Below are 27,822 nucleotides of genomic sequence, written 5' to 3'. Positions count from 1 at the left end.
GAAGCAAGTGCACAGCAAATCACCGTGGCATACATTTACCTATGTAACAAACCTGCACATCCTGCACATGTATCCCAGCACTTAAAATCAAATTAAATCTTAAAAAAAGCAAGTGTGGGTTCTGTCCACATTTAAGGATAGAGGAGTGCATAAAGTTGTGAACCCCAGAAGGTGTGGACATTAGGGCCACCTTAAATCCATCCATCACAAATATTTGGTGATCAATTTGTTGTGCCACAGGGAAGTGACATACAAGATATGTGCATGTTGAATGGCTGTGATGAAGGCACAAACCTAAGAGAGAAAAGCCCATACACATGCCAATTCTAGTAAACTCTGTAAGTCAGTATTTGGGTCAGGGGACAATTACAGATGAACTGAAAGGAAGAGATGAACATGGGCTGGAGTAGTGAGGAAAGGCTGCGAGGAAGTAGATTGATGTCTTAGACTTACTGGTAGAATTTGGAAAGATGGAAAGGAAAGAAGAGAGTATTAAGGAAAGAAAAACCTGAGCAACTGTATTTTCCTCTCTTCTTTGGCAGCTTCTCTTCTCCTGTACCAGAGTTTATAATCATCTCTGCCTTCTGAACAATGTGGAGAGCCTGCCACAATTCATTTCCTCCTCCTGTCTACCTTCTCTCTTCCTTTTTTTCCCCCCTGCTATGGGAAGCATAGTGTATACCGAGACCACCTTACTTTAAAAAAAGAGTGGTTACTTCTCCCTTCTATTGAATTCTGGATCTTAAAACTAATCTCTTCCAGGTTTCCAGATTCCTTTTGCATAATTAAAAATGCAAATGTTAAAGTACTTTTAATCCATGAAGAATTAATCAGTCACATCACAAACTCCTCTCTCAGCATAGACTCCTCTGAATAGATAGGTGAGACTTCAAGCCTGCAAGGAAAGATACCCAGGTTCAGGGTTAGGCAGCTCAGAAGGAGGGGACAGTCTGGGAGAAACAAGACTATCTGGACAGTGCCTGGTTATCAGTTTTAACATATTTTGGGGGACTGTTACTAGAGGACCACCAGCCTTATTGTTTTGGTGCAATGAAAGTAAATAGCCTGGAGAAGCGACAGATAAAATAGGCAGTGTTGCATAACGTGAACCAGTGGTTACAGGCTAGCCACCAATGGACAAAATTGTTATTTGGCTTACCTAGAATTTCAAAAGTAAAGTAAGTGAACATTTTAAATTTGGGAGAGAAAACTGTCTTTCCAGCTTCTCTTAAGTAAGAAGCAACACCAGGCCAGCGTCCCTTCGTGGCAGTAGTCTGCTAACTGCAGGCATTATCTTCAGAGTGCTGTCCATATACCTGCAGTATGTTCTGAATTCGTATATGTATAAATTCTTGGGCCCTGCACTAGACTGACTCAGAATTTCTCAAGGCAAGCCTTGGCAATCAGTATTTTTTAACAAGCTCTCTGAATGGTTCTCATATACACAGTGCATATAGATGAGAACCGCTGTTTTAAGGTTTCTGTTCCCTCTCATCGCACCTAAGGAAGTGGTTGAGTTGGCATGCCTGTGGGGCACAGGTGCGGGGCAGGCTTCAGTGCTTCCCTGCAGATAGGCTCGTTGCTCCTTTTAGCCTGCGTGGGTATCCTTAGCCACATTCAGGAAACACATAGTAGTATCCAGTTTGAAGATGTAGAAGCCTTGTTCACCGCATGGTCTGCCTCTGACATCAAAGACTGCAATCCCCGTGGTAAATATGGACGTTCCATATAATTCAGGGTCACATAGTTCTGTGCACGCTGGGCTAGGAATCTCTGTAGTGTGTGATCCTAGGTACCCTTCCTTAAACCTGTCAGGAAAAAACAACAAAAACCAAAACCCAGATCATTACTGAACCAAAAGCAAACCCTCTTCATTTAGTTAGAACATGAAATTAAGTTCCAGTTGGGTACAAAGCCAATGTGTCGGCGGAGGCTGAGTGTTGGTATTGGACTGAAACTGTCTTACAGCTGTCTGTGTGGATGTTTTATACAGAAAGTATCTCTCTGTTCCTCTCAGCATCCCTGTGTTGATCCCACTCATGTGGACTATCTGTAAATTAGAATTTCTGATTCTTCATTAAGGGTTTTATTGTCTCACCCATCTGATCAACTCGGATGTTATTTTTATTATATTTCTCACACAAAAAATCATGACCAACTTTAAGTTGGCAGTGAACCTAAATATAAGTTGATTAGGATGTGTAGGGATGAGTCACTATTGCTAATGAATATGTAAAATTTCCTTTAGCTTTCTTGGCAGAAGAGCCCACCAAGAACTTTAAAAGTCCAAATTTGAATTATTGGCTCATTATAGACTGGCCTGAGAGACAGAACTGAGCAGTTGCAATGGTTTCATCTCTCAAAGCCAGAATTTCACCTTCAGACTGCCAATTGTTGTTCCCCAAGGGGGCTTGACGGTCTTCCAGTCTTTGGAAATCATCATCAATCATGAAAACCACTGCAGCCTGTTTTCCAACTTCAGCCATTAAAGTGGTTTTGCCAGTCTTAGACAAGTCAGCCAGCTTTCTCTAGAGTATTGGGAGAGAAAGAGCAGAGGAAAAGAGGGTGAAACCAAAGGTCTGCCTAGCTCCCCAGATTTGGAAACAAGGGCAGAAGTGACTTCCAGAACTTATCTTTTGCTGTGAAAAACACCAGTGTCACCAGAAGTTAACATTGAGGATACTTGGTCAACTCTCTTTGTCGGGAAAACAGACTTTCAGTGAATTGCAAATAGTAGGAGGTCAGTTTCTATCAATGGTTTCAACTTCATGATCCTAATAATTATGGGCTTAAAACTCTCTGTGCTGCATGAAAATAATAGAAGAATACTTCTGGTTAGATTTGTAAAATACTTTGTCAGTCAAACCTCCTATAATCCTCCCATAAAAGCTGTTAAGTATGCCAGAAACAAAAAAGCACAGGTGGAAAAATGGCAGTGAGATTCAGGAATGCCCACTTTCCTATCTCTTTTGTCTTATGAAGGTAACCATCCTCACTCATGCCTACACCATTACGGTTTCACATAAAGAATAGAGTGCTTTTTAGATTGGACAGTGCAACAATATAGGACACTATATATTTTTAAAGCCAGTAGGAATAACAACCTGCCTGTCTCAAAAGTGTGGAGGGACATTTTGAAGTGACGTGGACTGAAGCCTTGTGTCATCAAGCAGCCCAATTTACAGACCTGTTCACCTTTAATGTTCCAGGCCAATCAGTTCAGATTTGTCAGAAGAAAAGCAAAGAAAGACAAGCTTTTATTGACTGAGAAAATAATCAAATTGAATGTATTGACAGTATATTCTAGAAGCTCTAGTGAAACTGATACATGAAGGTACAGGGACCCCTCCCAATATGTTAAATGATGAAAGACTATTCCATATTTTTAGAAGATGTTAACATGATGATCCTGTACATGAACATGTTCAGTTTTAGATTCTTAAACCTTTGGGATTCTTCAAAATGTGTGGAATTATATGTAGACTTATGTCCGTTTGAGAATTTTATGTACTCTACTGTGACAGAATTTCTCTTTCCAAGCTACCTCTCACAAATCACATCACCCAGGAGGGGTGCAGCCAGCAGAACCCTGGCACACACTGAGTAACCAGGGCAACATGCTTTTGTGAAGAGACCTGGTCTTCCTAATAGCTTTGCAGCTTTCCATTCTGCTAGCAGCTTGGAGGGTATATATGATAAGAAGAAGATGTGGTTCTTGTCCTCAAGAAGTCTGACGTTCTGTTGTGGATACAGTAGATGCCTGATGGGCTTGAATAGCTTTCCTGATGAAATGAGAGAGTTCCCTGCCTCCCCTCACAGGACATGCAGCAGGGGTGTGTGGCTCGTCTATTCGACTGCTGTGCGTGCCCAAACCCCTTAGGGGAGGGGGAGCATGCAGAAGCGCAGGTACGGGAGCCGGGGCTCCAGCCCCACGGTAGTGTCTAGGTGTGGGTGCCTGCGGCTCCTGAAGCTCCAGTGGGCATCTTACAGTGCTCTTTTAGCTCTCCCATCTTCAGATGGCTTAAGTGTTAACCAGCCCAGTGCCCCCCTTGGTACCCAGGCCCTTGTCTGGCATCCAGGAAAAATCAGGTCACACACGGTCTTGAAAGATGGTGAATGTGGGGATTTTATTGGGTGATGGAGGTGGCTCTCAGTGGGATGGATGGGAAGCTGGAAAGGGGATGGGGTGGGAAGATGATCTTCCCCTGGAGTTTGGCCATCCAGTGGCCCAGTCTCCTCTCCAGCCATCCCCAGCCAAACTCCTCTTGACATTCAGATGCTCCTTCTCTGCCGCACCATTCTGCCACTCTTCTGCCCTTCTGTTTGTCTGTTCATGGAGCCTGGGGTTTGCAGTTTATATGGGTACAGGATAGGGGGGCGTGGTGGGCCAAAAAGGCAACTTTTGGGTGCAAAAACAGGAATGCCTGTTCCCATTTAGGGTTATGGGTTTCCAGACTTTTGAGGGTGGGACCTTTGCTGAGGAACCGCCCTCTCCTACCCAGTATTTCCCTGTCTCCTGTCCACATCACTGATAGGATGAAACTTACTGCTTTAGTGAATGGCATAGACCAAAAGTGCTGTGAGATTTATGATTGATTTAATTTTGGTCATCAATCTCTATTACTCTTGTGAAAATACTCTTTTTAAAATTCGTATTTTACAAATGAAGAGCTTTGGAGCCTGATACATGTTTTACAAAGTGATATGCATGGCATAGTGAAATGAGGGTTGGACTGGGAGCCAGAAAATCTGGATTTTGGTCTCACTTTCCCCACTGGCCAGCTGGGAGATCCCCAAACAAACCACTTATCTTCTTTAAATGTCAGTTACTGCATTTGTAAACGTGTGCGTAGGTGGGTGGGTGGGTGGGTGTGTGAAATACTACGTTCTGCACCTATCTTATAAGGCATTTCTGAGAATAAAACAAAATTCAATACTATACAAAAAGAAGGCCGTATTGTTATTAACTAACTGGTTAAATCAAACTACTACTTGAACTTATTTTTAAAGTGTTTTTCATTTTTGCTGTGAGAATCGCATTTTATTTATAGACCTCTGATGACTCATAAATAGGAACCTCGTGTCATGAAAATATTGCTGTACATTTGTGCAGCTGTATTTCATGGTGTCCTCTTACTTGATTATTACAACTCAGATATTTAGAGTAAAATTATTATCTCTACTTCATATATTTAAAAAACTTCAGCTTAGAAACCTTAAGTACGTTAGTCTAAGAAGGTACAGAAGCTAGGACCAGACCTTGTTGTTTCTGACTTTTAATGCAATGTCCTTTCCAAAAAAACTTCCCTGCCAACACCTTGCCAGATAACAGAAAGGAAATCAAGCTTTTAAAGAACAGTGCAAAAAAAAAAAAAAAAAAAGAATATCTAAAAATATTGTTTACCCTCTTGAATATCTAAAATACCTCAATAAGCCTTAATCCTAAAACCAAAATGAAAACATATTTTAAATGCCCAAATATTGTTATAAAAATTCACTTTCTCTTAAATGGCATCATTTCACAGCAAGTTGCCATGTTTTGCTAGCAACTGTAGTGCACAGATAATATTTCTGAAGGGTATTCACTGCCGCCTCATCTCTCTTTCAGTAACAGATCAACTCCTAGCAACCATGATCGGATACAGCGTCTGAGGCAAGAATTTCAGCAAGCAAAGCAGGATGAAGATGTAGAAGATCGTCGACGGACCTATAGCTTTGAGCAACCCTGGGTAAGTAATTGGTTCTTCAGCACACTGAATGGTCCTACAACTTCCCTGCAGCAAAGGCCACTAAGCTATGACCTCAATGCTCTATGAAACGAGACAAGATGGAGCCAAATTCCTTTGACCTTTAACATATTGACCTTTTCCTCATTTCCATCTAGGTTTCATCATTGCTAATTTCATTTTATATCTTGTTCCACCATCTGTCCATTGCCTAATAGGTTTCACTAGCCTTATGACAAGACATAGCAAAAGTATTCTCACTCTCAACTAAGCATTTTTTTAAATTTAGTAAATATTTTTCTATAGATAGATATTCTCAGAATCAGAGCCAAAATTGATGTGTTCAACACTTCTCCATTGTGCCTATAATGTACAAAGTACAGTGTTTAGTAATTCTTTTTTTTAAGAGATGAGGTCTCGCTTTGTCACACAGGCTACAGTGCGGTAGTGCGATCATAGCTCACTGCAACCCCAAACTACTAGGCTTAGGCAATCCTCCTACCTCAGTCACCAGAGTAGCTGGACTATAGGCAAGTGCCACCACACCTGGCCAATTTTTTAGTTTTTTGTAGAGACTGAGCCTCACTGTGTTGCCCAGGCTGGTCTCGAACTCCTAGGCTCAAGTGATCCTCATTCCTCAGTCTCCCAAAGTGTCAGGATTACAGTTGTGAGCCACTGTGCCAGGTCTAGTAATTCTTGATTCTTTAATCTTTTGCATCCCCCTTGTGTATTTGTTGAATCCGTCTTATTCCAGTTCATCCTCCACATAGCCACCAGAGTGAAAAAACTTCAGATGGCTTTCTCAGTGCCAGAACTGTGTTCTGATCTTGTGTCTCACTCTAGAGATGACAGCACTTCTGAGAGTGGAGGTGTTGGGGCAGATTTTTTGAGATGATGGGGAGTTTGAAGAATCTCTTTGGGAGACTTGAGAGTGAGTCTGTTAGAGGTGAATAAATAAGCTCCTTAAGGTAGGAAACTCTAGCATGGGGTATTAGGAAGTCCAGGCAGCATGGTAATTTGACCTAACCGGCAATGCTTAGAGGACTGGGAATAGAAGGAATAAATTTGTGGATTAATTCTTTAGTGGGGGTTGGAAGATAGACATGGCAGAAAGCCAAGGCAGGTGCTGGAGTCCTACCAAGGACACTGGGGAAGCATCGTGTGGTCCAGGTGGGGTGGCAAGTATAGCTCAAGGAAGGATTAGCCTCACAGCCTAGCAGTGTGCAAGAGGGCTCAGGATCTAGGGGTTCTCAAGCCTAGGAGGTTGTGGTCAAAACAGTGTAGTTTTTGGACTCTAGGATCTTGGAAGTAGAGGTGATAGTTCAGACGATGTTGAGGTCTAAGGCGTGCCATCTTTGCATGTGAGTTACAGAAGTAGAGTGGAGATTAATGTCCACAAAGTTGACAAGTTCAGTTCAGACAAAGTGTTGGGAATATCATTTACTAGATATTTGGAAGAGTAGGACAGAAGGAAGAATAGTGTTATAAAAGGCTGGAGGCCAGGCATGGTGGCTCATACCATCACCCCAACACTTTGGGAGGCCAAGGCGGGAGCATTGCTCGAGCCCAGGAGTTTGAGACCAGCCTGGGCAACATAGGGAGACCCCATCTCTACAAAAAAAAAATGTTTTTAATTACCCAGATGTGGTGGCACACGCCTGTGGTCCCAGCTACTCAGGAGGCTGAGTTGGGAGGATTGCTTGAACCTGGGAGGTTGGGATTGCAGTGAGACTCTGTCTCAAAAAAAAAAAAAAAAAAAAAAAAAAAAAAAAAAAAAAAAAGGCTTGACATTACAAAAAAAAAAAAAAGGAGCATTTTATTTGAAGAAGGGTAAACTACCCAGCTGATGTGGAACTGAGAGGTTGGTTATGTTGAAGGGAAGGGGAGATTAAAGGTAGAAATGTAGGAAGAGCCTTCAATGCTAGATTGAAAGTTTGAAGAGAAATAGTGCTAGGAAAGAACACTGGCCCAGTAGCCAGGTGGCCCGGCTCTCCCAGCCTCAGTTTTCTTATCTCTCAACCAAGATTAGAATAAATGATTGCAGGCCAGGCACAATAGTTTATGCCTGTAATCCCAGCACTTTGGGAGGCCAAGATGGGCGAATCACTTGAGGCCAGGTGTTTGAGACCAGCCTGGGCAACATGATGAAACCCCATCTCTACTAAAAATACAAAAATTATCCAGTCCTGGTGGCATATGCCTGTAATTCAGGCTACTCGGGAGGCTGAGGCAGAAGAATCACTTGAACCCGGGAGGCGGAGGTTACAGTGAGCCAAGATCGTACCACTGCCCTCCAGCCTGGGTGACAGAGCAAGACTCTGCATAAAAAAAAAAAAAAAAAAAAAAGAATAAATGATTGGATGTCAGTTACTAAACCCTTTGATGAAATGAAAGTTTAAGAAGAAGCTGAATGTAAAGCAGATGCAAGTAGAACCCCTCTAGTTGACTATAGAGGCTGGATCCTGTTAGCTGCTGCTGAAGATCAGAGCTTCTCAAAGTGTGGTCCACAGAACAGCACCTTTAGCATCACCTAGAAACGTGTTAGAAATACAGACTCTTGGGCCCTGCATTGACCCTACTAGATCTAAACTTCTACGGGTGGGGCCCAGGAATCTGTATTTTAATAAGCTTTCCAACTCATTCTGAAACAAGTTCAACTTTGAGAATCACTGTTCTAAAGTCTAGACGATCTCTGAGGTCCTTTTTCGTCCTGAAACCCAATGCTCACAATATATTACTCTACATAAAGCAAGAAACCAATAAATGCTGCTCATTAAGGGATTTAGTGACCAAATTAGAGTTTGAGGAAGATTAGTTTTCTGGAGGAAAGGCAAAGAGGAAAATATGCGAGAAGCAGTACTACCGTTGACCCTTAAAGAACACGGGGGTTGGAGGGCCATCCCCCTTCCTCCTCACACAAACAATCAGAAATCCCCATGCAACTTCTGACTTCCTGAAAACTTAACTACTGCACTAATATCCCGCTGTTGAACAGAAACCTTACCAATAACATAGACAGTTGGTTAATACACACTCTGTACGTTATATGTATTATATGCTGTATTCTTACAGTAATATAAACTAGAAAGAAAATATTATTAAGAAAAAAAGAAGAGAACATACATTTCCTTTTCATTAAATGGAAGTGGATCATCATAAAGATCTTCTCCATTGTCTTCAGATTGAGTAGGCAGGGGAGGAGGAGAAAGGAGTAAGTCTTGTCTCAGGTTGGCAGAGGTGGAAGAAACTCTGTGTGTCAGTGGACCCTCAAAGTTCAAACTCACGGTGTTCAAGGGTCAACTGTAGTTTGAAGAGCTTTAACTTAGTTCAGGTGAGGAAGATGGGGCAACTGGCAATGTGGGATCAGCATCCAGGTGTAAAAGCACCTCGTGAAATCAATTCTTGCCTAACTTTGGGAGGTTATAAAACAAGTTCCCTGGAAAATCTCTAATTGTCTTCTGCAACAATATTACTATTAATGGCATTTTTCTAAGGTATTTAGTTCATTTTCCTAGATGATCAAGCAAATTGAGTCATTTCCATGTAGCAACATGACAGAATTATGTTAATCTGCTTATATTGTTTGGCATAATTAACTCAATCCATTCCTACTACATTTCTTGAAACAGGATTCTTTTGTGATGTGTGATAAATACATTCTTAACTATGTATTTTTACACAAAGAGGCTGAAAAGAGTAATGAGCATGGTGTCAAGCTGAAGGAGAAAACAGCAGCTGAATATGGAAATAGTTAACACACATGCACACAGTTCCAACCTGGCACAGCCTCGCCTGAGCTTATCATTCTCCATACCATGCCATGAGGAGCAGTGTTCGTCATTTGACTTTGCCTGGGAATGTGGATTCCAAACCAGCATCTTGACATTTACTCTTTAACTAATTACTTAATTCATCAAATTCATTGAGTTCTTACTATGTCCCAGGCATTGTGGTTGGTATGGGAGAACAAAGATCGAAAAGAAAAAATGCCCTCAGAACTCTCCAGTGGAACCGATAAAAAATAAAGGAATACTTGGTACCATATAGCAGAGGTAGGCTAGGGGTGTGCATGGGGTGTTGAGAACCACGGAGCTGTGAGGACCACATCAGTGTGCGGTGGTCAGAAAAGGCTTGAAAGAACCCCTCTTTGAAGTTGGAATATATTTTAAATATATAACAGAGAAGCAGACATATGTCTTTGAGAACTCAGATTGATGAGTTTATTTCTGGTTTCTGACATCGTATCCACATGCGAGACCTCCAGGTTTGTTTGAGGCTAAATGAGTGTTTCCTACTTCTTAGTTCTAGATGTTTTTCATTGGGAAAAGTGAAAATGATTTGAAATTCGTTTTGGTTTCTTTATAAGGTTTTAACTTTGAATGAGAACAGTGAATAGGCTGGAATGCATTTCTGTGTTATCTACTTAATATGAACAATCATGTTAGGGAAAATGTTTGAAAAAATCTTGTACCTTTGGAAACTCAACTACTGAGGGTCATGGACCAAATTATTGTATATCAAAATGCCATAGCAACTTCAGACAGACAACTTGGCTTGTATTAGCATTTCTGGTAATGAGTGAGCAGGGAATTATTTGGATGACAGGCTGATTACCTTAGAAATGGAATAATTTCCTAAATTATGGGTCACAAGTTGACCTTTTCTTTTCTTTTTTTCCATTTTCAAGCAACTGAGATCTTGCACCATTTTACTGATCATGTAAATGAGCTTAAAGTGACTGGAATTCTACTTAGTGTATTAATTTTCATACCAATTCTTATGGTTATCTTAGGAAGAGCTGCTCAGTTGTTTAAAATGTAGCTTGGTCTGTGGTTTTAATTATCTGTTTTACAAAATGAGCTTTTTGCATCTTGGAATCCTTTTCTTCTCTTCTCTTATGTATTCTGACCTTGAAGGGTCACTGTATTTGGAAGGGATAGGACCATGATCTCATTCACTGGAATAGTTTGTAATCATTTTAGTTTTAAGGAACCACAAACTCACCTTCAAGCTGTGTGTACAACTGAGCCCATATTAGTTGAAATTGTCATGCTTGTTAGAAATGCCCACACACAAAGTGCAGCCAGATGTGTCATATAGAAAAATATGTAAGCCAATTACTTTACATACAGAGCAGGATGCTGCAGAAAATTCATCCAAGTAGCCCTTTCAATCCACCTATTTTGAAAATGTTCTCTATAAGCTCTAGCAGTACAGAATGCACCTGTTCCTGGGCCTGAGGGAGCTGATTTGGGGCACAAAAGTTCTTTAGATGAGCAGAGGCCCAGAAAATTTCCTTAGCTCCATAATTGAAGTGAATTCTCTCCCAAGTTGAGCAAGAGAAGAAGAAAAAGCAACTTCTTCCTCACGTAGTGCCAGGTGCAACATAAATAAAGCAGCAAGTTGCTTTAAATCTGTCTTAAGATAATGGAACAATAGGTGAGGTTAGGGTTATTATCACCGAGCTTTGATATGTACAGGACTTAGTGTTGCTTTTAAAAGAACTAAATTGCAGGCTGCAGACATAAGTACAGTATGCCCTAAAAACTTTGCAGATACCTGAGTGTTGCTCACAAGGAGACTTGCTGGCTGAGACGATTGATAGATGGGATAATGGAGCCTTTAATAATAGCTGTATTGCTAAATCCTTTCCATCCCAGGTTGGGAGTGACTGAAAGTAGTTTAGTCCTTCAGGTAGAAAATTGATACTCTGCAATGTGAATATCCTCTTCTCCCTCAAGCTTGCTTGTTTCCTAGCTGTCTGTCTTTCAATGAATAACAAAATCTGTCCTTTTCTCCCTTTTCCTGTTTCAGACTTTAATAGCTCTCCCTGCCCTCTTAGGGCTCTGCCTGCTTTAATTGGCAAGGCAATCACAGCACACAGCCACTCTGTACCACTAGATTGCCTCCCTGTGCCTGGGGAATTTCAGAAAATGGTGGTTTTCCTTTTGTTTCCATCTTTTTTAAGACTTAAAAAGTATCTGCTGTCATTTTCTCATAGCGGCCTCCATGCCTTGACTCAAAAAATGCTGCCTTAGTTGACAGCCTTGAAATGAGTATGACCCTAGCTCTAGTTGGGTGGAAATCACCTCCCATAGAAATAGACCTGGAGGGCTGGGCACGGTGGCTCACATCTATAATCCCAGCACTTTGGGAGGCCCAGGTGGGCAGATCGCAAGGTCAGGAGTTCGAGACCAGCCTGGCCAACATAGTGAAACCCCGTCTCTACTAAAAATACAAAAATTAGCCAGGTATGGTGGCAGGCACCTGTAATCCCAGCTACTCAGGAGGCTGAGGCAGGAGAATCACTTGAACCCGGGAGGCGAAGGTTGCAGTGAGCCAAGATCACGCCATTGCACTCTAACCTGGCGACAAGAGCAAGACTCTGTCTCAAAAAAAAAAAAAAAAGAAAGAAAGAAAGAAATAGACCTGGAGATAAGCCATCTGCAGAAAGGTGCCCATCACACATGGAGAGAGCCTCTGTACTGTCGCAAAGTCAGCACTTTGTTCTGCTCTGTGACCTGTCCCCTAGCCAAAGGCTCTGTGACTCATGGCCATGCTATGCTCAGAAGCCTTGGGTGGTGGGCACTCCTGAAGCTACCTTGGGTTGCCATTAGCCCAGATACTAAAGTGCCTGGCTTGTTTTGTAGAGCAACCTTTTTATTTTCAGTGTTCCTGTTGCTTAAGTTGGGGGCGGGGATAAAAGATCTAAGCACTGCTATGAAAGATGAGGTGAAGACAAATACTATTAATACCAAAACATTCATTTCTAAAAACTTCATGAGGGAAACGGGTGTGCTTTGCAGTCTTTTCAGCCATTACTCACATCCTTAGTAGCAATTAAGCTTTTCAACATTCAAGACCCACAAGAGTTCAGTCAATAGTTACATAATTATGGCATGTGTGGGTGGGTGCGGAAGGCTGGGAAGGCAGGATGGGTAGACAAAAGTTAACGTTGTTTTGATTAAAAGTTGTACATAAGTCTACTGAAGAAAATAATTACCAATATTAGCACTGGCCACTTTTCAACAGAGTCAACAGTTGACACTCTTTACATGATTTAATGGCATAAAAATGATTTCTGCTCCCTACCAAATCTTTAAATTGCTACTCTTATCAGAATATGGAATTCCTATTAGGGTCACAGCTCGTATGAATTGCTAAAGTAAGGATTGTGAATCTCAAGGGAATGCCATTGGTCTTTTCGTCATCAGCATCATTCTCACCATCATCTTCATCACAGGTTTTCATTCAAAGTGCTTGAATGTTTTGTATTTTATTTTTTGTTTTCTATATGTGCCCTTGGACATACGAAATTTTGCAGATTTTTATCATTCATCATTTAAGGAGAAAATCTGCTTAAAATGATCCTTTATAAAAATATTACGTGTGTGTGGGTATATATATACACATGCACACCCACACATACTTACACACTATTTTCCTTATCTATAAGAAGAAAAATGATAGATTATATGAAATTATTGAATATTCTATGTAAATGTTAATATAACAATGATTTTATTTCATAAGTGGCAGCACACTTGCATATTAAGCTGTCAAAGTCTTACAGTATTACCTAGTTCTAATTAGTACTGAAACTTTGTACTGTGGATATTCATGTTTGTTCTTTATTAACTATTAAATATTTCGTTTTGTATTTTCATTTTTTTCTATTTTTATTTTGAAGCGATGATTTTATTTAATTAAGAGAAATGCTTAATGACTTAATTCATAAAACACCGTATGAGACCATTACAAGCATGTAATCTCCAGCACTTTGGGAGGTGAAGGTGGGAGGATCACTTGAGATCAGGAGTTCAAGACCAGCCTGGGCAACACAGCAAGACCTTGCCTCTACAAAAATTAAAAAGAAAAAAAAATTAACCAGGCATGGTGGTGCATACCTGTAGTCCTGGCTACTGAGGAGAACAGCTTGAGCCCAGGAGTTTGAGGCTGCAGTGAGCTATGATTGCGCCACTGTACTCCAGCCTTGGCAACAGAGCAAAATTCTGACTCTAAAATAAAAACAAAAAATGTTAAAAAAAAAAACAACTGTGAAAATATTTTTTATATTTTACCCTACTAAATGATACCAACATTGTATAGCTTCCTCAAGCTTGAACTATTATCCCTTTATAATCTATGAGAAAGACAAGTACTTTGTAGTCCACTTACAAAAAAAATACATATTTTTCACTTGTGGTTTTAAACATAGGCCATGAAGAGATTCACATATCGTGGCTCTCCAGCATCCTGTGTAATATATACTCGTGTGTTTATTTCCATCTTACAGTCTCTATTGTTATTATGGCCCTGGCAGCCGTGGTTGTTTTTTTATTTAAAAGGTCATTGCTTGTAACCAATTTCATCACAGGGTTATTTGTAATTTGCACTGTTAGAACAGAGCTTCGCCTTGTTCTCTGGTGAATCTCCAGAGTTATTACAATTATGCCTACCCAGGTATTTCCCTATGTGGGTGTTACTTTGTCGCTGCAGTTGTTGATGATATTTTATTTGAAAACATACACTTCTCTGTGAGGTTACAAATTACCTCTTTTCTTCACTTTATTTTTGTGCTTGGACTCAGATACATTATTTTGTTCCTGCCATAGGGATTGAAGCCACAGTGTGTAAAATTCGAGATTGCCATTGTAATGCTGTTCATCCAGTTTTTGTTTTTAAGAGGTCTTCATTTAAATTGTGAATTAGAGGGGTGATTTTTTATTCAGGCCAAGTGTCAAACTTGCCAGGATGAACTTATTTAGTTGTTGCTCTGGGCTGGTCATGTATGCAATCTTCCTTGAAATATGTGACTTGTTAGAGAGTTTTATCTTAAAGATAAGAGTGATTCTCTTTAGTAACCCACCCTTTTGCAAGTTCTGAAAAGAGAAATGGAGTAAAATATTAATGGTGAAGCCAGTGTTTATGTTTCTTCTTGGTGAGCATGATAGTATGAAATATGTCAGTTTGCTGATCCCAAACTCTTTCATTCCTTTTAAGTTTTCAGACCCCATATGCTGATAATGTCATCATTGGAATGTATCCAGATCCAACTAGATACTTGTAGCTGATAAAGTTTGAGGTGAACAGTGTCAGAAAACACACAGCAGAAAAAGCAAGTCCTTCAACTTCTTTTTTCTCTGTCAGAATCAAATTTTCAGGCCTATGGGAGAAACAACTTAAAAATACACCTGAAATTTCTACAAGACCTTGTAATTTCCCTTCACATCTCCACAAGCAGCTTGTCACAGAACAGCACGAGCTTAAAAAGCTGGTTACTAAATCCTGCTGCAGAATGCCAGATCTTTCAAGACTGTTTGACACATGCATATAGCTTACACTGAGTGAAAAGGAAAGGGAAATGTGGTTCTTTTGAGGGTGTAAAGGAAATGGTGTAGTGTTTTCTTTCTGTCCAGTGGTTTATCTCAAGCTTCCCATTGCTCACCATGACAAGAAAACAGCTCAGTTTCCTTTTTGGCCAGCCTCGTCAAGTGTTATGGAAGAAAATGTCTGTCTCTTTTAATGCAGTTGATGAACATTGTTTGCATAAGCAGAACTCGCTCAGCGAAGTGTTTTTCTTGCTGACGGCCTCACTGATGTGTTATTTGAACGGTGTTGTGAAGCGGGTCTCTGAACACACATTTGTTCCAGTGAGTGTGGTTATAAAGCCCCTAGTAGAGACTGGGGTGTTGTAAAGCCTAATCTCCTCACACATTATTTTTGTATCGGGATATTTTTAATATGCTCACTAACTAAGCCCATATGCTTTGAAATGTTTGTCCTGTATATTGCTTCATTACTGCTTGTCAACAAGTAAGGTTGTGCTGGCTTTGCAGAAAGAGAACAATAGATGATGCTTGATTTCTTTCTGTGCTGGCCAAAGCCAACCATAGGAGCCATTCTTTTGGTAACAAGGCTACCTGTTATCTTACAACTCGCCAAATGAATGCTCAGACTCTGTTGTTTTAGAAAATCATTATCAGGGCAAAGTCTACCATTAGCTTTCAACTCTAAAAGAAAATCAATAACTTGTTTCTAACAGACATTCCTCACTCAGACTATGCCTGTTGCACAACGTTGCATAACAGAGGGGGAACTGAGGGTGGCCAGGACTGAAAAGGATCACTTAAGGGGCCTACTGCTGATGCTGTGACAAACATTGGGATGTTTCGTAAATGTAGAGGCATCATTGTCTATTTTGAGCACAGCTACTTTTATTTCAAAAGGCCAGATCTAGAAGGTAAGCTAACCATTGTCAGTGAGAAATTGAAGCATCCCAGAAACCTGATCTGTACAATGCAGTATACACATTCAGTAATCTGATTTCGGTGAGAAGCACCAATCACCAAATGACTTGCTGACCAAAGTATGTTTTTTCTTTTCTTTCTTTTCGTTTTTCCTTTTTTTTTTCTTCTTTTTTTGAGACAGGATCTTGCACCATCACCCAGGCTGGAGTGCAATGGCACGGTCATGGCTCACTGCAGCCTCAGTCTCCTCGGCTCAAGTGGTCCTCCTGTCTCAGCTTCCCAAGTAGCTGGGATCACAGACATGTGCCACTGCACCTGACTAATTTTTAAATATTTTTTGCAGAGACAGGGTCTCACTATGGTGCCCAGGCTGGTCTTGAACTCCTGAAATGGAGTGCTAACCAAAGTATTTAGTTAGGAGGATTGAAGTGTTCTCTATAGGGGATGATTAACCTAGGTAAATTGCCATTTCCTAATAACTAAGGTAAAATGCATCACCTAATAACCAATTTAAGTAGCGATTAGCTTTTGGGTTTGTTCTTTTGATAGGCATTTCTGTTCCCTGTTTGGCTGCCATCTATGGATTGCAGGAGACCTGTTGGTACCTAGTTTAAACTAATCTTGGCTTAAAATTTCACTGTCATCCTGTAATAAAAGGGGAATCAGCTATACTGTATCCTGCTGTAAAACTAAAATATATACCTACCCCCCAAAATTCATCAACATGGCCACCTCACAAGTGTGCACTCCTGGACTTTCCCACTTTTGAGAGCTGGAGCAAATTTTTATTTTTATTTTTTTGGCATTAACATCTTCTAGTTTTTGGAAGAGCCTCATTCTTATTGTATCTGCTCTGTGTATTCTGGAGAGAGGTAAATGGTGTCTTATGTCAGCATTTACCAAGCCTCATTTAAAAGACTAGACGCTGGGTTTAGTGGCTTACACCTGTAGTCTCAGCACTTTGGGAGGCTGAGGCAGGATTGCCTGAGGCCAGGACAACATAGGGAAAACCCATCTCTACCAAAAAAAAAAAAAAAAAAAAATTAGCCAGGCATGGTGGCCTGTGCCTGTAATCCCGATTACTCGGGAGACTGAGGTGGGAGGATCACTTGAGCCCAGGAGTTCAAGGCTGCAGTGAGCCATAATTGCACGACTGCACTCCTGCTTGGGTTGACAGAGTGAGATCCCATCTCAAAAAAAAAAAAAAAAAAAAAAAAAACTAAAGAAGACTAGAAAGTTTGATCTCTTCAATTTAAACCACATGCCAAAGCCAAAATCACAGTTTAAGAAAATTGAGTGTTTGTGGGCTCATAAGAGCAAATATATGTATGCCACTTTTTTCAAAGAAACGATTTTGAAAAACAAATCACAGAATTTTCAAAATTTTCAAAGTCAATTCATAAGAATCGAAATGGAGTCAACCAGTTGTGTGATCTGTACAGATCTTTCTGGTTAACGATGTGCTTGTATTTTCCTCTTCCAGCCGAACGCACGGCCGGCGACGCAGAGCGGGCGGCACTCGGTGTCCGTGGAGGTGCAGATGCAGCGGCAGCGGCAGGAGGAGCGCGAGAGCTCCCAGCAGGCCCAGCGCCAGTACAGCTCTCTGCCTCGGTATGAGGACGCTTGGCCGAGCCTTCAGATGCACCCGGCCCTTTAAGATCCCCCGCCCTTTAGGAACGCGCTCCTTCCCAAGTCCCTGGGGCCTCTCCAGCTTGCCCCTGGTAGCAACAGAGGAACCAATAAAAATGTCCGGTGGCTACTGTTCCTTAGCGTGGTTGGGGGGCTGTCGTACTGAGAGGCCAGGGGAAATGCCCATTGCAGGAGATGCCAGTATTTTCACCCACAAGCTCCCTAAAAAAGTGAAGCGACTCGTGTACTGGCTTCTTAGTATTGGCTCTCCTGCTTCCTGTGTGGACAAGACGGTATCTTCATCTGAAAAATGGGAAGATAACCCTTATTTGGCTTAGCACATAGGGTAATTAGAATAAATGATACTTCATAAATCCAGAGCTCCATAAAAGGCTCGAGAGTCAGTGCTGCATACGCCGTGGTTGTGTGGGATCCGTGGTCCCAAACCTCACTCTCTTACTGTCCCATCATCACTGCTGTCACCCATGTTTAACTTTAGAGGGTCTCAGGGATGTTGAGCTTGTTAGCTGGGAACCGAGCAAGAAACCCTTACCTGCCTGCTCCCCAGGGGAGACGCCTAGGCCCAGTTCTCTGACAAAGGCCTGCAAGGGTCTCAGGGTGACTGAGTGCCAGTACATTGAAACAGTAACTATTTTTCCATCAAAGTTTTTCTTCCAGGCATAGTAAAGAATAAAAATGTTGAAAAACATTCAGCTTTTTAAACTTCCCAAAACCGGTGACTCCTGTAGTCACAATTCTTATAGGCATTTGTTGCTGTATTTCAAAATCAGGTGACAAAGACATATTTTAAGTGGGAAAAGATTCATTTGCCATGTTGATATCAGGTAGACTTTTGACTTTGAGCAAAACGGTTTTGGGGAGTTAGGAGACAAATGCTTATCTTGACTGACCAATGTAGAGTGATCTTGATCAATTTCTAATAAAGATGAGTCCTGGCCAGGCACGGTGGCTCAGGTCTGTAATCCCAGCACTTTGGGAGGCTGAGGCAGGCAGATCATTTGAGCCCAGGTGTTCAAGACCAGCCTGGGCAACATGGCAAAACACTATCTCCATAAAAAATACAAAAATTAGCCGGGCATGGTGGCACATGCCTGTAATCCCAGCTCTGTGGGAGGCTGAGATGGGAGGATCGCTTGAGCCTGGGAAGCAGAGGTTACAGTGAGCCGAGATCACACCACTGCACTCCAGCCTGGGTGACAGAGCAAGACCCTGTCTTGAAAAGATGAATTTCTTTACATGTTAAATAATCACTGTAACAACCACGAGGGACTTCACCACATGGACACAGGTCAGCCAAGGGGACATGGATGTGAATGAGTCTCCATGGGGATGAGTGCCATCTGTTGCAGCAGTTTATTCATTCAGTTGTTCTTTTTCAATCCATAAGGCTATATATATCCCTTTGAGTACTAAATTATTTTTTCCTTTAAAGAGGAGAATTGCCAGGTTCTTTAGCCTGCTCTAGGTAAGAGTCATTAAAGTTTTGGTCTTTATAGGACCTTTGAGATAATCTTATCTTACAAGGAAACAGCTCAGAGTAAGTAAATTTCCCCCAGCTCACACAGCTAGTAAGTCATTTTGCCAGCATTCAAACCTGAACCTGCCCATGCCCTAAACCATGATTTTATAAGGCCTGTTGCTATCAAGGGCTTCTGCTCCCAAATTTTTTGAGACAGAGTCTTGTTCTCTTGCCCAGGCTGGAGTGCAGTGGCGTGACCTTGGCTCACTGCAACCTCCACCTCCCAGACTCAAGCAATTCTCATGCCTTAGCCTCCCAAGTAGCTGGGATTACAAGCGTGCACCACCTCGCCTGGCTAATTTTTGTATCTTTAGTAGAGAAGGGGTTTGCCATGTTGTCCAAGCTGGTTTCGAACCCCTGGCCTTACTTAAGTGATCTGCCCACCTTAGCCCCCCAAACTGCTGGGATTACAGGTGTGAGCCACCACGCCTGGCCCCAAATTTGGGATATTAACAGGTGCAAAGTTCCCCTCAGTGCTCTCCTGCCCTCAGCATTTAGAAGGAGGTCACTGTGTGAATCAACCCAGTGAATCAAATGCCTAAGCACTTGAAGAATTAGACATCAAGGTTCGTCTGTGTAAAATCCACCCTATCCCCCACTCCGCCACTCCCCCCCACCCCCCACTGCCCTCCAGTCTGTGTGGCTGCATTCCATCAGAAGGGTGAGCTGACAGCATGGACGAATTGGCCCACCTGGCATGGCCCTGTCTGCACGACCACACGGGTGGGCCAGGGCACTTCATAGCTTGTGTGGACGGTGTTGTCAGGGCAGGGTCTGTGTTCTTATTTTTATTGGCCAATTGTTTGGCTTCATATATTTTGGTCGTGCCTGAGAGTGTCTCTAAGGATTGAAAGAGAAACATAACAAAGTGTGTATAATGAGAGCAGTGACGTGGGAGCTGCCAAAGGCTGAGAAAGGGAGGAGGGAGAGACAGCGGTGGGTGGGCCGGGAAGGCAGGGCAGTTGCAAGGGAGAAGGGGCACTTGGGTCCCAGTCCTCAGAAGAGGCAAAAGACAGAGGCAGGTGCTTCCACTGAATTTCTCCTGGTTGCATTCCAAAGTAGCTCATGCGTTCCCACCGAACCTTTCGTCCTCACCTTCCCATTCCTCTCCCTTCTTTACTCTCAGCCCCGACATCTCTTCCCTTCTCCGCCTCTCCCTGCGGAAGCGCCTGGTAGAGATATCTATATTTACATGCAGAGGAGGGTTGCAGCCGCTACCGCTAGTGCCTCCGCTGTTATTTAGTGTTGCCCTAAATAACTACAGCTTTCCCTCTGGGTTAATTGTAGCTCCCTATTTTTAGTCATTTTATCCTATTTAGATATGAGAAAAGCAGACATCCTCAACTTAAAGGGTTATGTAAGTTTGGGCAGCAGAGGCTGGTAGGCTTCTGCAGTATCTTCTTGTCTTCCTTTAGAGAACAGTTTATCAATGGGAATCTTCCTGTCTGTGAGGGAGATTAGGAACGTAGAACCCTGCATCCAGCTTGATGCCTTGCAAAGCAGCCCCACTCTGCGGCAGGCTTTGTGCAGAGATCTGAAGGAAGGGAAAGAAAGCAAACAGGAGGTCAGGGGGACCGCAGCCACCTCCATGAGCGTGAGTCAAGTCCAAGTTTCTGACATGTGATATTCTTCAAAGACACTTGACCTCTGCTTTTCGGATGTTGACAATTAACAGAGTTTTGTCTAAACAAGTTGGTATGGCATTAGAAACCAAAAAGATTACACACAGAAAAAAGTATAGTTACAAAGTGGAGCATAAAATAAAACAAATGGTCTGTGCTTTGTATCACTTGCATTAGATAAGGTGGTTTGAATTAGAGGCATGTATATGAGAAAGAGTGGTTTGTAAATTCTAACTGTAAGTAAGAAACTCTATGGACAGAATTCAAGTCATATTTTGGAATGTCAATGAGAAGCACTGGCCAGGTGGTAACACTAGTTGGCAGGAAAAGGGACCTGTGTGGTGGCCCCACACTCAGTTCTCAATCAGAGTAGGATTTTTGTTTGTTTTTCTTTTTCTAAAATAATTTATTTTTTATTATAAATTATAGGGCGGGTGTGGTGGCTCACGCCTGTAATCCCAGCATTTGGGATGCCAAGGCAGGCAGATCACGAGGTCAGGAGGTCGAGACCATCCTGGCTAACATGGTGAAACCTCGTCTCTACTAAAAATACAAAACATTAGCCGGGCGTGGTGGCGGGCGCATGTAGTCCCAGCTACTCGGGAGGCTGAGGCAGGAGAATGGTGTGAACCCGGGAGGCGGAGCTTGCAGTGAGCCGAGGTCGCGCCACTGCACTCCAGCCTGGGTAACAGAGCAAAACTCCGTCTCAAAAAAAAAAAAAGAAAAAATTATAAATTGACAGTTTATAATTGTATAATTTGTGGGGCACAAAGTGATGTTATGATCTATGAATACAGCATAAAAGAATTAATTAAGTTTAATTAATCAAGTTAGCTAACATATCCATCACCTCAAATATTTACTCTCTCAGCAGTTGTGAAATGTACAATACTCTGTTATTAACTATACCTACCATGCTGTGCAATAGAACAAACAGAAAAATTGCTCTTCTGTCATTGAGATTTGTACCCTTTGACATCATCTTTTTTTAATTCCGAAATTAGTTTCTTTCCTTAATATCCAAAAGGCAGCCCCCAAACGGAATAGAGGCGTGCGTAGTCACAGGCACTGGTAAAGAGACATAAGGTTCTTGGTTTGGTGTTTCCCTTCATTTTCTTTTCCTGCCTCTCCATTTCCTCTTCATCTTTCTCCCCTCCCTCGGCTCCCCGTCTGCTGTGGTCTGACTTCCTCGAAAGCCTTGTGTACCTCACCCTCCAAGCTGTGTCTCTGCTCCCTCCCACGTTCTCTCCACGAGACCCATTTGTTATGTCTCCAATCTACTTCCCAACTTCTTAGCCTCGCTCCCTCTGTCTTCCTCCATCTCTCTGTGTCCCCCTCACCCTGGTGGCTTAATGGCTTTCCTCGGGCATCAGATCTTTGGTCTGAGTCCTCTCCATGCTGATGGTCTCCAGGCCATGTTGGAGGTGGTTGTAATCTTTAGGTGATAATCTTTAGGTGATTGTTATTGCCAAACCGCAGTAATTGCTTTGAGTGGATTTAGCAATGTCCAGGGGCTCATTGCAGGACCAAGCAATCCTATGTGTTGGTTATAAAGAAATTCAGTGGAAGGAGATTGATATTTTGTTGCTGTTGTTACCCGTGGCCTTAGCCAAGGGCTCACAGGACAGCAGGAAGAACACGGGCTTCCCTCTGATCTCTGCAGCAGTGTGCCAAAGTTGCCCTCGCTTAGCAAGGGTTCCTTTCTCCTCCGGTGCTTTTCTGTGTCTTGGTATCTCTACTCAATCCCTCCAACCAAGGAAGGGAAAGCTAACTTTAAAAAAACAATTTTTGGCCGAGCAGAGTGGCTCATGCCTGTAATCCCAGGACTATGGGAGGCTGAGGTCAGCGGATCACTTGCGTTCAGGAGTTCAAGACCAGCCTGGTCCAACATGGTGAAATCCTGTCTCTACTAACAATACAAAAATTATCCAGGTGTGGTGGTTTGTTCCTGTAATCCCAGCTACCTGGGAGGCTAAGACAGTTGAATCACATGAACCCAGGAAGTAGAAGTTGCAGTGAGCCAAGATTGCACCACTGTACTCCACCCTGGGCAAAAGAGTGAGGCTGTGTCTCAAAAACAAAATAATTAAATTAAAAACAATTTTCTTCTTTGGTCAAAAAGATGCCTCCCTAAATCCAGAGCCTTTTTTTCTTGTTTTCCTCTTTTAGAGATGAGGTCTCACTTTGTCACCCAGGCTGCAGTGCAGTGGTGCAATCACGGCTCACTGCAGCCTCGACCTCCTGGGCTCAAGCAATTCTCCCACCTCAGCCACCCAAGTTGCTGGGACTACAGGCACCCATCACCACACCTGGCTAATTTTTTCAAAACATTTTTTGTAGAGATGGGGTCTCACTATGTTACCCAAGCTGATCTCAAACTCCTGGCCTCAAACAGTCCTCCCACCTCATCCTCCTAAAGTTCTGAGATTACAGGCCTGAGCCACCACACCCAGGCTCAGAGCCTAATCTTTGAAGGCAGAGTGACTTTGTCTTCAAACTACTCCTCCGGGACCTATTAGTCAATCACTTACTGAGTGCGAGTCACTTTTCTAAGCACTTTACGTGTGTTATTTCATTTCTGTCTCCCCACAACCTTTCAGGGTTAGAGATTATGCCTGTTTCATAGGTAAGGTAACTTGAGCCCAGTGAGCATAACTCGCCCAGTGTCACACAGCCAGGCGGTGGCAGGCTCAGGATTTGAATCTACATTGCTCTGAGCCTAAGCCACTCCCACCTTGCCTTGCTGCCTGGATGCCTGATTTCCTAGTGCAGGAAACTCTTATTGTCTGTTTCCTTCCCTTGGTCTCTACAATTGGCCCATTTCTCATTCTCTCCTTAATCAAGAGCACATAGATACTGCTAACTTCCTTACCAAGGAATTGTGTGTGTGTGCGTTTGTGTGTGTCTGCGTGTGTGTGTGTGCGTGCGTGTGTGTGTGTGTGTGTGTGTGTGTGTCTGTTTGTCTTATGTGCATTTTACCCACATATCTTACTTCAGACCTCAGGGCAGTCTGCTTCCTTCTCTCTATACTGATTAATTTGAAGAAAATTTTAGCTACAAAAAATTCATTCTCCCACATTGTTGTAATTTCCATCCCTAACAAACCTTTAGTGAATTCTCCCTGTTTAAATGTAGAAAGACCGTGTCTTCCGGGGATGATGCAGAATCCACTTAGGGTGCACAGCTGCCGTAGAGTGAAGCCTGGGGCTCCATGAAGCTGGGGAGGAAGGGGGTTGGTGGATCTTAGTAGGCCAGGGATGAAAAAGAGGTGAAATGTCTGCAGCCTATTTCTGATTATCTTCAGACTGATAACTCATAAAGGAATCCCATTTTTGTTGCTGTAATATCAGTCACAAGTTCCTTGTTTTAATTAAAGTTTCACGATTAATGTCAAATCCCTGGTTTCATGCCGGCATTTTCCAACAGTCTTGTCTCTGGGCAGATTAATTTATGACTTTTTAAGTGAAGATAATCAGTGCTTTAGGCAAACAAACTATTCCATCACATCTAAGGATTCTTGCCTGGGCCGACTGTACAAACAGTGCAGTCTTCCGTTAAAAGAGACCCAGACAGACATTCTATGGAATACTCATCCAGTCATCGTCGTAGCCAGAGATGATGCTGGACATTACGGTCATTTTCCTTACTGAAAATGTTCCCAACTACATTTTAGGCCATATGGAGAATGGGTGCGTTTCACTCCAAACCATATTGATGCAATTGTGAATGTCCAAAAATGCAAATTGCATCATTCCTGCAGGAGATGCAGTGGCTTCCCAGACCTTCTTTTCCTTCCGTGAAAGTCTTTGTGAACATTCAGCCGTGTTGCGTGTGTTGATGGAGAGGGCTGAGCAATACATACTGTTGCCAAATGATTTTCTTATTGATAAATGGAGCAATATATTTTGTTTCATTACTCAATTGTCTCTCCCCCTCTTCTATTTTCAAGGCAAAAAAATTAGGGCATGTCTTCCTTTCTGGCACAGAATTGTTTTACTTCATCATAGCCGATCTTATTGTAAATTCATAAAATCATCTAGAGACTTGATAGTAAATTAAAGATGTTTCAAAACAATAATGTTTCCTGGAAATCACGCGCAACTCTGTTGCAGAAGTGGGAAGAATTTGAAATTTCTGATTTACTTGCCTATCCTGGGGCGACAGAAAGCAAGTTAAGTAGGTCACCCTGGCCATTGGTGAAGGTAAATGTATAAGAAAATAGTGCTTACTCTACAGACGTCCGGACTCTCCGTCCAATCTCGATGAGCAGGTGTCCCGGAGAGTGTAAGTTGCTGACATACACAACTCGAAAGCCAGAGCTTTAAGGGACTGCCTGTTGCATTTTTTATCATAAAGGAGTCTAGACTTAAATCTTTCATAACCGAACTCATACTGTCATCCATTACATGTACTTCATATTAGCTAGCGCTTCTGGCATTATGGTGGCAGCTGTGTAAAATATTTGTTGTGCTTGTTTAGAATTGAATTGTAATGTTCTAAGGTGAGCAATTATTCCTGCCATGGAAGCTGCCAAACCTCTAATGCTTCTATACTTTGCCAGTGTGTCTAAATTGCAGGAGATATTGGTACCCTAAGCAGAACAGACACAACTTTCTCAGATACAGGAGGATGACCCTGTTTCTAAGTAGCTGCACAGTCTAGTTCTCTCTCCTGTTCATTCGTTGTTAGTTTAGTTGTCTAAGACTATGCGCTTGCTGAGGACAGTCATTTTTGAATTCTCCAGCCCCTATTGCAGTGTCTGGCATGTGATGAGAGAACAGGAATATTTGCTGAAACATGAAAATGCATATTCCATCCCATCGTGCCCCCTTTCCTCCCTCTCCCTCCTTCTTCCTACCCTCACACTAACCTTTGGGTTTTGCTTTCTAGGCAAAGCAGGAAAAATGCCAGCTCGGTCTCCCAGGACTCTTGGGAGCAGAACTACTCCCCCGGGGAAGGCTTCCAGAGTGCCAAAGAGAACCCCAGGTACTCCAGCTACCAAGGCTCCAGGAACGGCTACCTGGGAGGACATGGCTTCAACGCCAGGGTCATGCTGGAAACTCAGGAGCTCCTTCGCCAGGAACAGAGGCGGAAGGAGCAGCAGATGAAGAAGCAGCCTCCTTCCGAGGGGCCCAGCAACTATGACTCGTATAAGAAAGTCCAGGACCCCAGTTACGCCCCTCCTAAGGGGCCCTTCCGGCAAGACGTGCCCCCCTCCCCTTCTCAGGTTGCGAGGCTGAACAGACTTCAGACTCCTGAGAAAGGGAGGCCCTTCTATTCCTGAGTGCGCAAAGAACGGATGCTTCATGTCATGCAATAAAAGACATTTTCCTATGAAGACTTGTATTTTGGGAGTTTTTTTAAAACCTCGATGGTACTATGGAGTATTTCTGTTGTTGGTATCAGTGCCTTTAAGCGGTGTAGGCAGAGAAATGGAAGGCCTTAATGTCTTTGCCACTATGTCTCAAGTGTCTGTTTCATGGAAGGATTTCCCACCCTGTGACAATCATCTGTTCGAGGCGTTCATATGCTCTGCGCCTCTCCACAGTACCAGGAATCTCGGCCTGACTCATGAGTTGTCCACGGCTTGGTTGTAACATCCCTGCACCACTTGGAGTGACAAATTCATCTGAAGTGGAGGATGACGTGCGGCCCTGTTTTTCCCTCTAAGTTCTCTTAGCTATGGGATGACATCTCAGCCTTTGGTGGAGGAAAAGTGGGCGACATGCACCAAAAATTGGGGCTTTCTGGTACTTCACAGCACAGCCATTTGTCATACTTTGTCATCAGTGTGGTTTTCTCTTTCCTTTCTCAGCTCCTTGTGACGGGAGAGTCGGTCATCCTATTACAGAAGCTAAGCCATAGTCCAACATTGTTTGGTCACCATGGGGGTCCTTTTGTAACTGCCTTATAACTCAACATTACCAATAAAGTGATGATCCTAGTCTGCGTTTATACATACGCTTGTTCGCTCCTGTTCCTGACACGTGGGTTGAGTCACCACAGCTCTGTGTGGGGAACGTGGGAGACAGGAGTGGCTCCTGCCGGGGGAAGCTGGGCCTGCCATTGGCCCTGTGTCTATCATGAGGGGAGAGCTAAGAAAGAAATTCTCCTGGGAAGAGCTCATGGCCCAGTACATCCCCGTAATTATTTTAATTAGTTTTTGTTCTGACAGCTTGTCAGGAAGGGCACAGAATGGGACAGAGATAAACCAGACAGTCATTTTGATCTGCTCTCTACGGTTTTTCAAGTCAGAGGCAATTGATGCTTGTCTAACGCATCCACACACTGCATGTCTGACTGGCGATGCCACGCTCCTAAGTAATTCTGCCATGAAACATAAAAGACAAAGGAAAAGCCGTTACACATCACACAGAGAACATTTTTGGGTCCCACAGCGGCGGTGGCAGGAAGTTCACTCTTGCGTCAGTATTTGAGTGTGTGTGTGGGTCTCGGGGACCTCGGTGACTCCCATCTTCCTTCATCGTTCTGAACATCCTGTATTGTAAACTGCGGCTGGGGTGCTAAAGTGCCTGTGAATCCCGATGTGGAAAAAGCTGGAGGTGAAAGCTCAGCATACCATGTATTCACTTGAAAAACAGAAAAAAAGACATGTATGGATATACCTATTTTTTTTTATTGGCACATTGTATTTTTGTGTTGACTTGTTTTTAGAAATGATGTGTCCACACACATACCTGTGTCTCTTCTGCATTTCTGTGTCATGGTTCTGTTTCTTAATCATGTGCGGTGGTGTCTAAGTGGTATTACCAGTGTACGCGCAGTGACCTTGGATGACAGTGGCTCTTTCTCACAGCCTCCCCTGAGCTGTGAGAAACAGCTTTCTCTGTACATATGCGACTCCTAATAAAAGGCATATTTCTTCCTGTTCTTTTGGTGTCTCTGGTGTTCCTGGGCAACCTTGCCTAGCTGGGGTTTTTTAAAAGGTATATTAACAGATGTGATTTTTATATATATCTATATATATATATATTTATATATATATTTATATATATATATATATATTTATATTTAGAGAAAGTTGGAAGTTTCCT

The 27,822-nt window shown here is 42.6% G+C and overlaps 1 protein-coding gene across 28 annotated transcripts in view; it reads left to right on the top strand.

Annotated features, from left to right (window-relative positions):
* Positions 1-27,658, top strand: part of PARD3 (par-3 family cell polarity regulator) — a 712,145-nt gene extending 684,487 nt beyond the window's left edge. For all 28 annotated transcript variants that reach the window (XM_063638016.1, XM_063638015.1, XM_055275119.2 and 25 more), the window contains 3 exons: positions 5,609-5,729; positions 17,460-17,587; positions 25,658-27,658. In XM_063638016.1, coding sequence (XP_063494086.1) covers positions 5,609-5,729; positions 17,460-17,587; positions 25,658-26,051 — 643 coding nt within the window. In that variant the 3' untranslated portion in view covers positions 26,052-27,658. The remainder of the gene's footprint in view (positions 1-5,608; positions 5,730-17,459; positions 17,588-25,657) is intronic.
* The last annotated feature ends 164 nt before the right edge of the window (positions 27,659-27,822 follow it).

Source organism: Symphalangus syndactylus, chromosome 4, assembly GCF_028878055.3.
Source record: "Symphalangus syndactylus isolate Jambi chromosome 4, NHGRI_mSymSyn1-v2.1_pri, whole genome shotgun sequence".
Lineage (NCBI taxonomy): Eukaryota > Metazoa > Chordata > Mammalia > Primates > Hylobatidae > Symphalangus > Symphalangus syndactylus.
The sequence above is the reverse complement of the archived record's forward strand: the minus strand, read 5'-3'. Positions and strand labels throughout refer to the sequence as shown.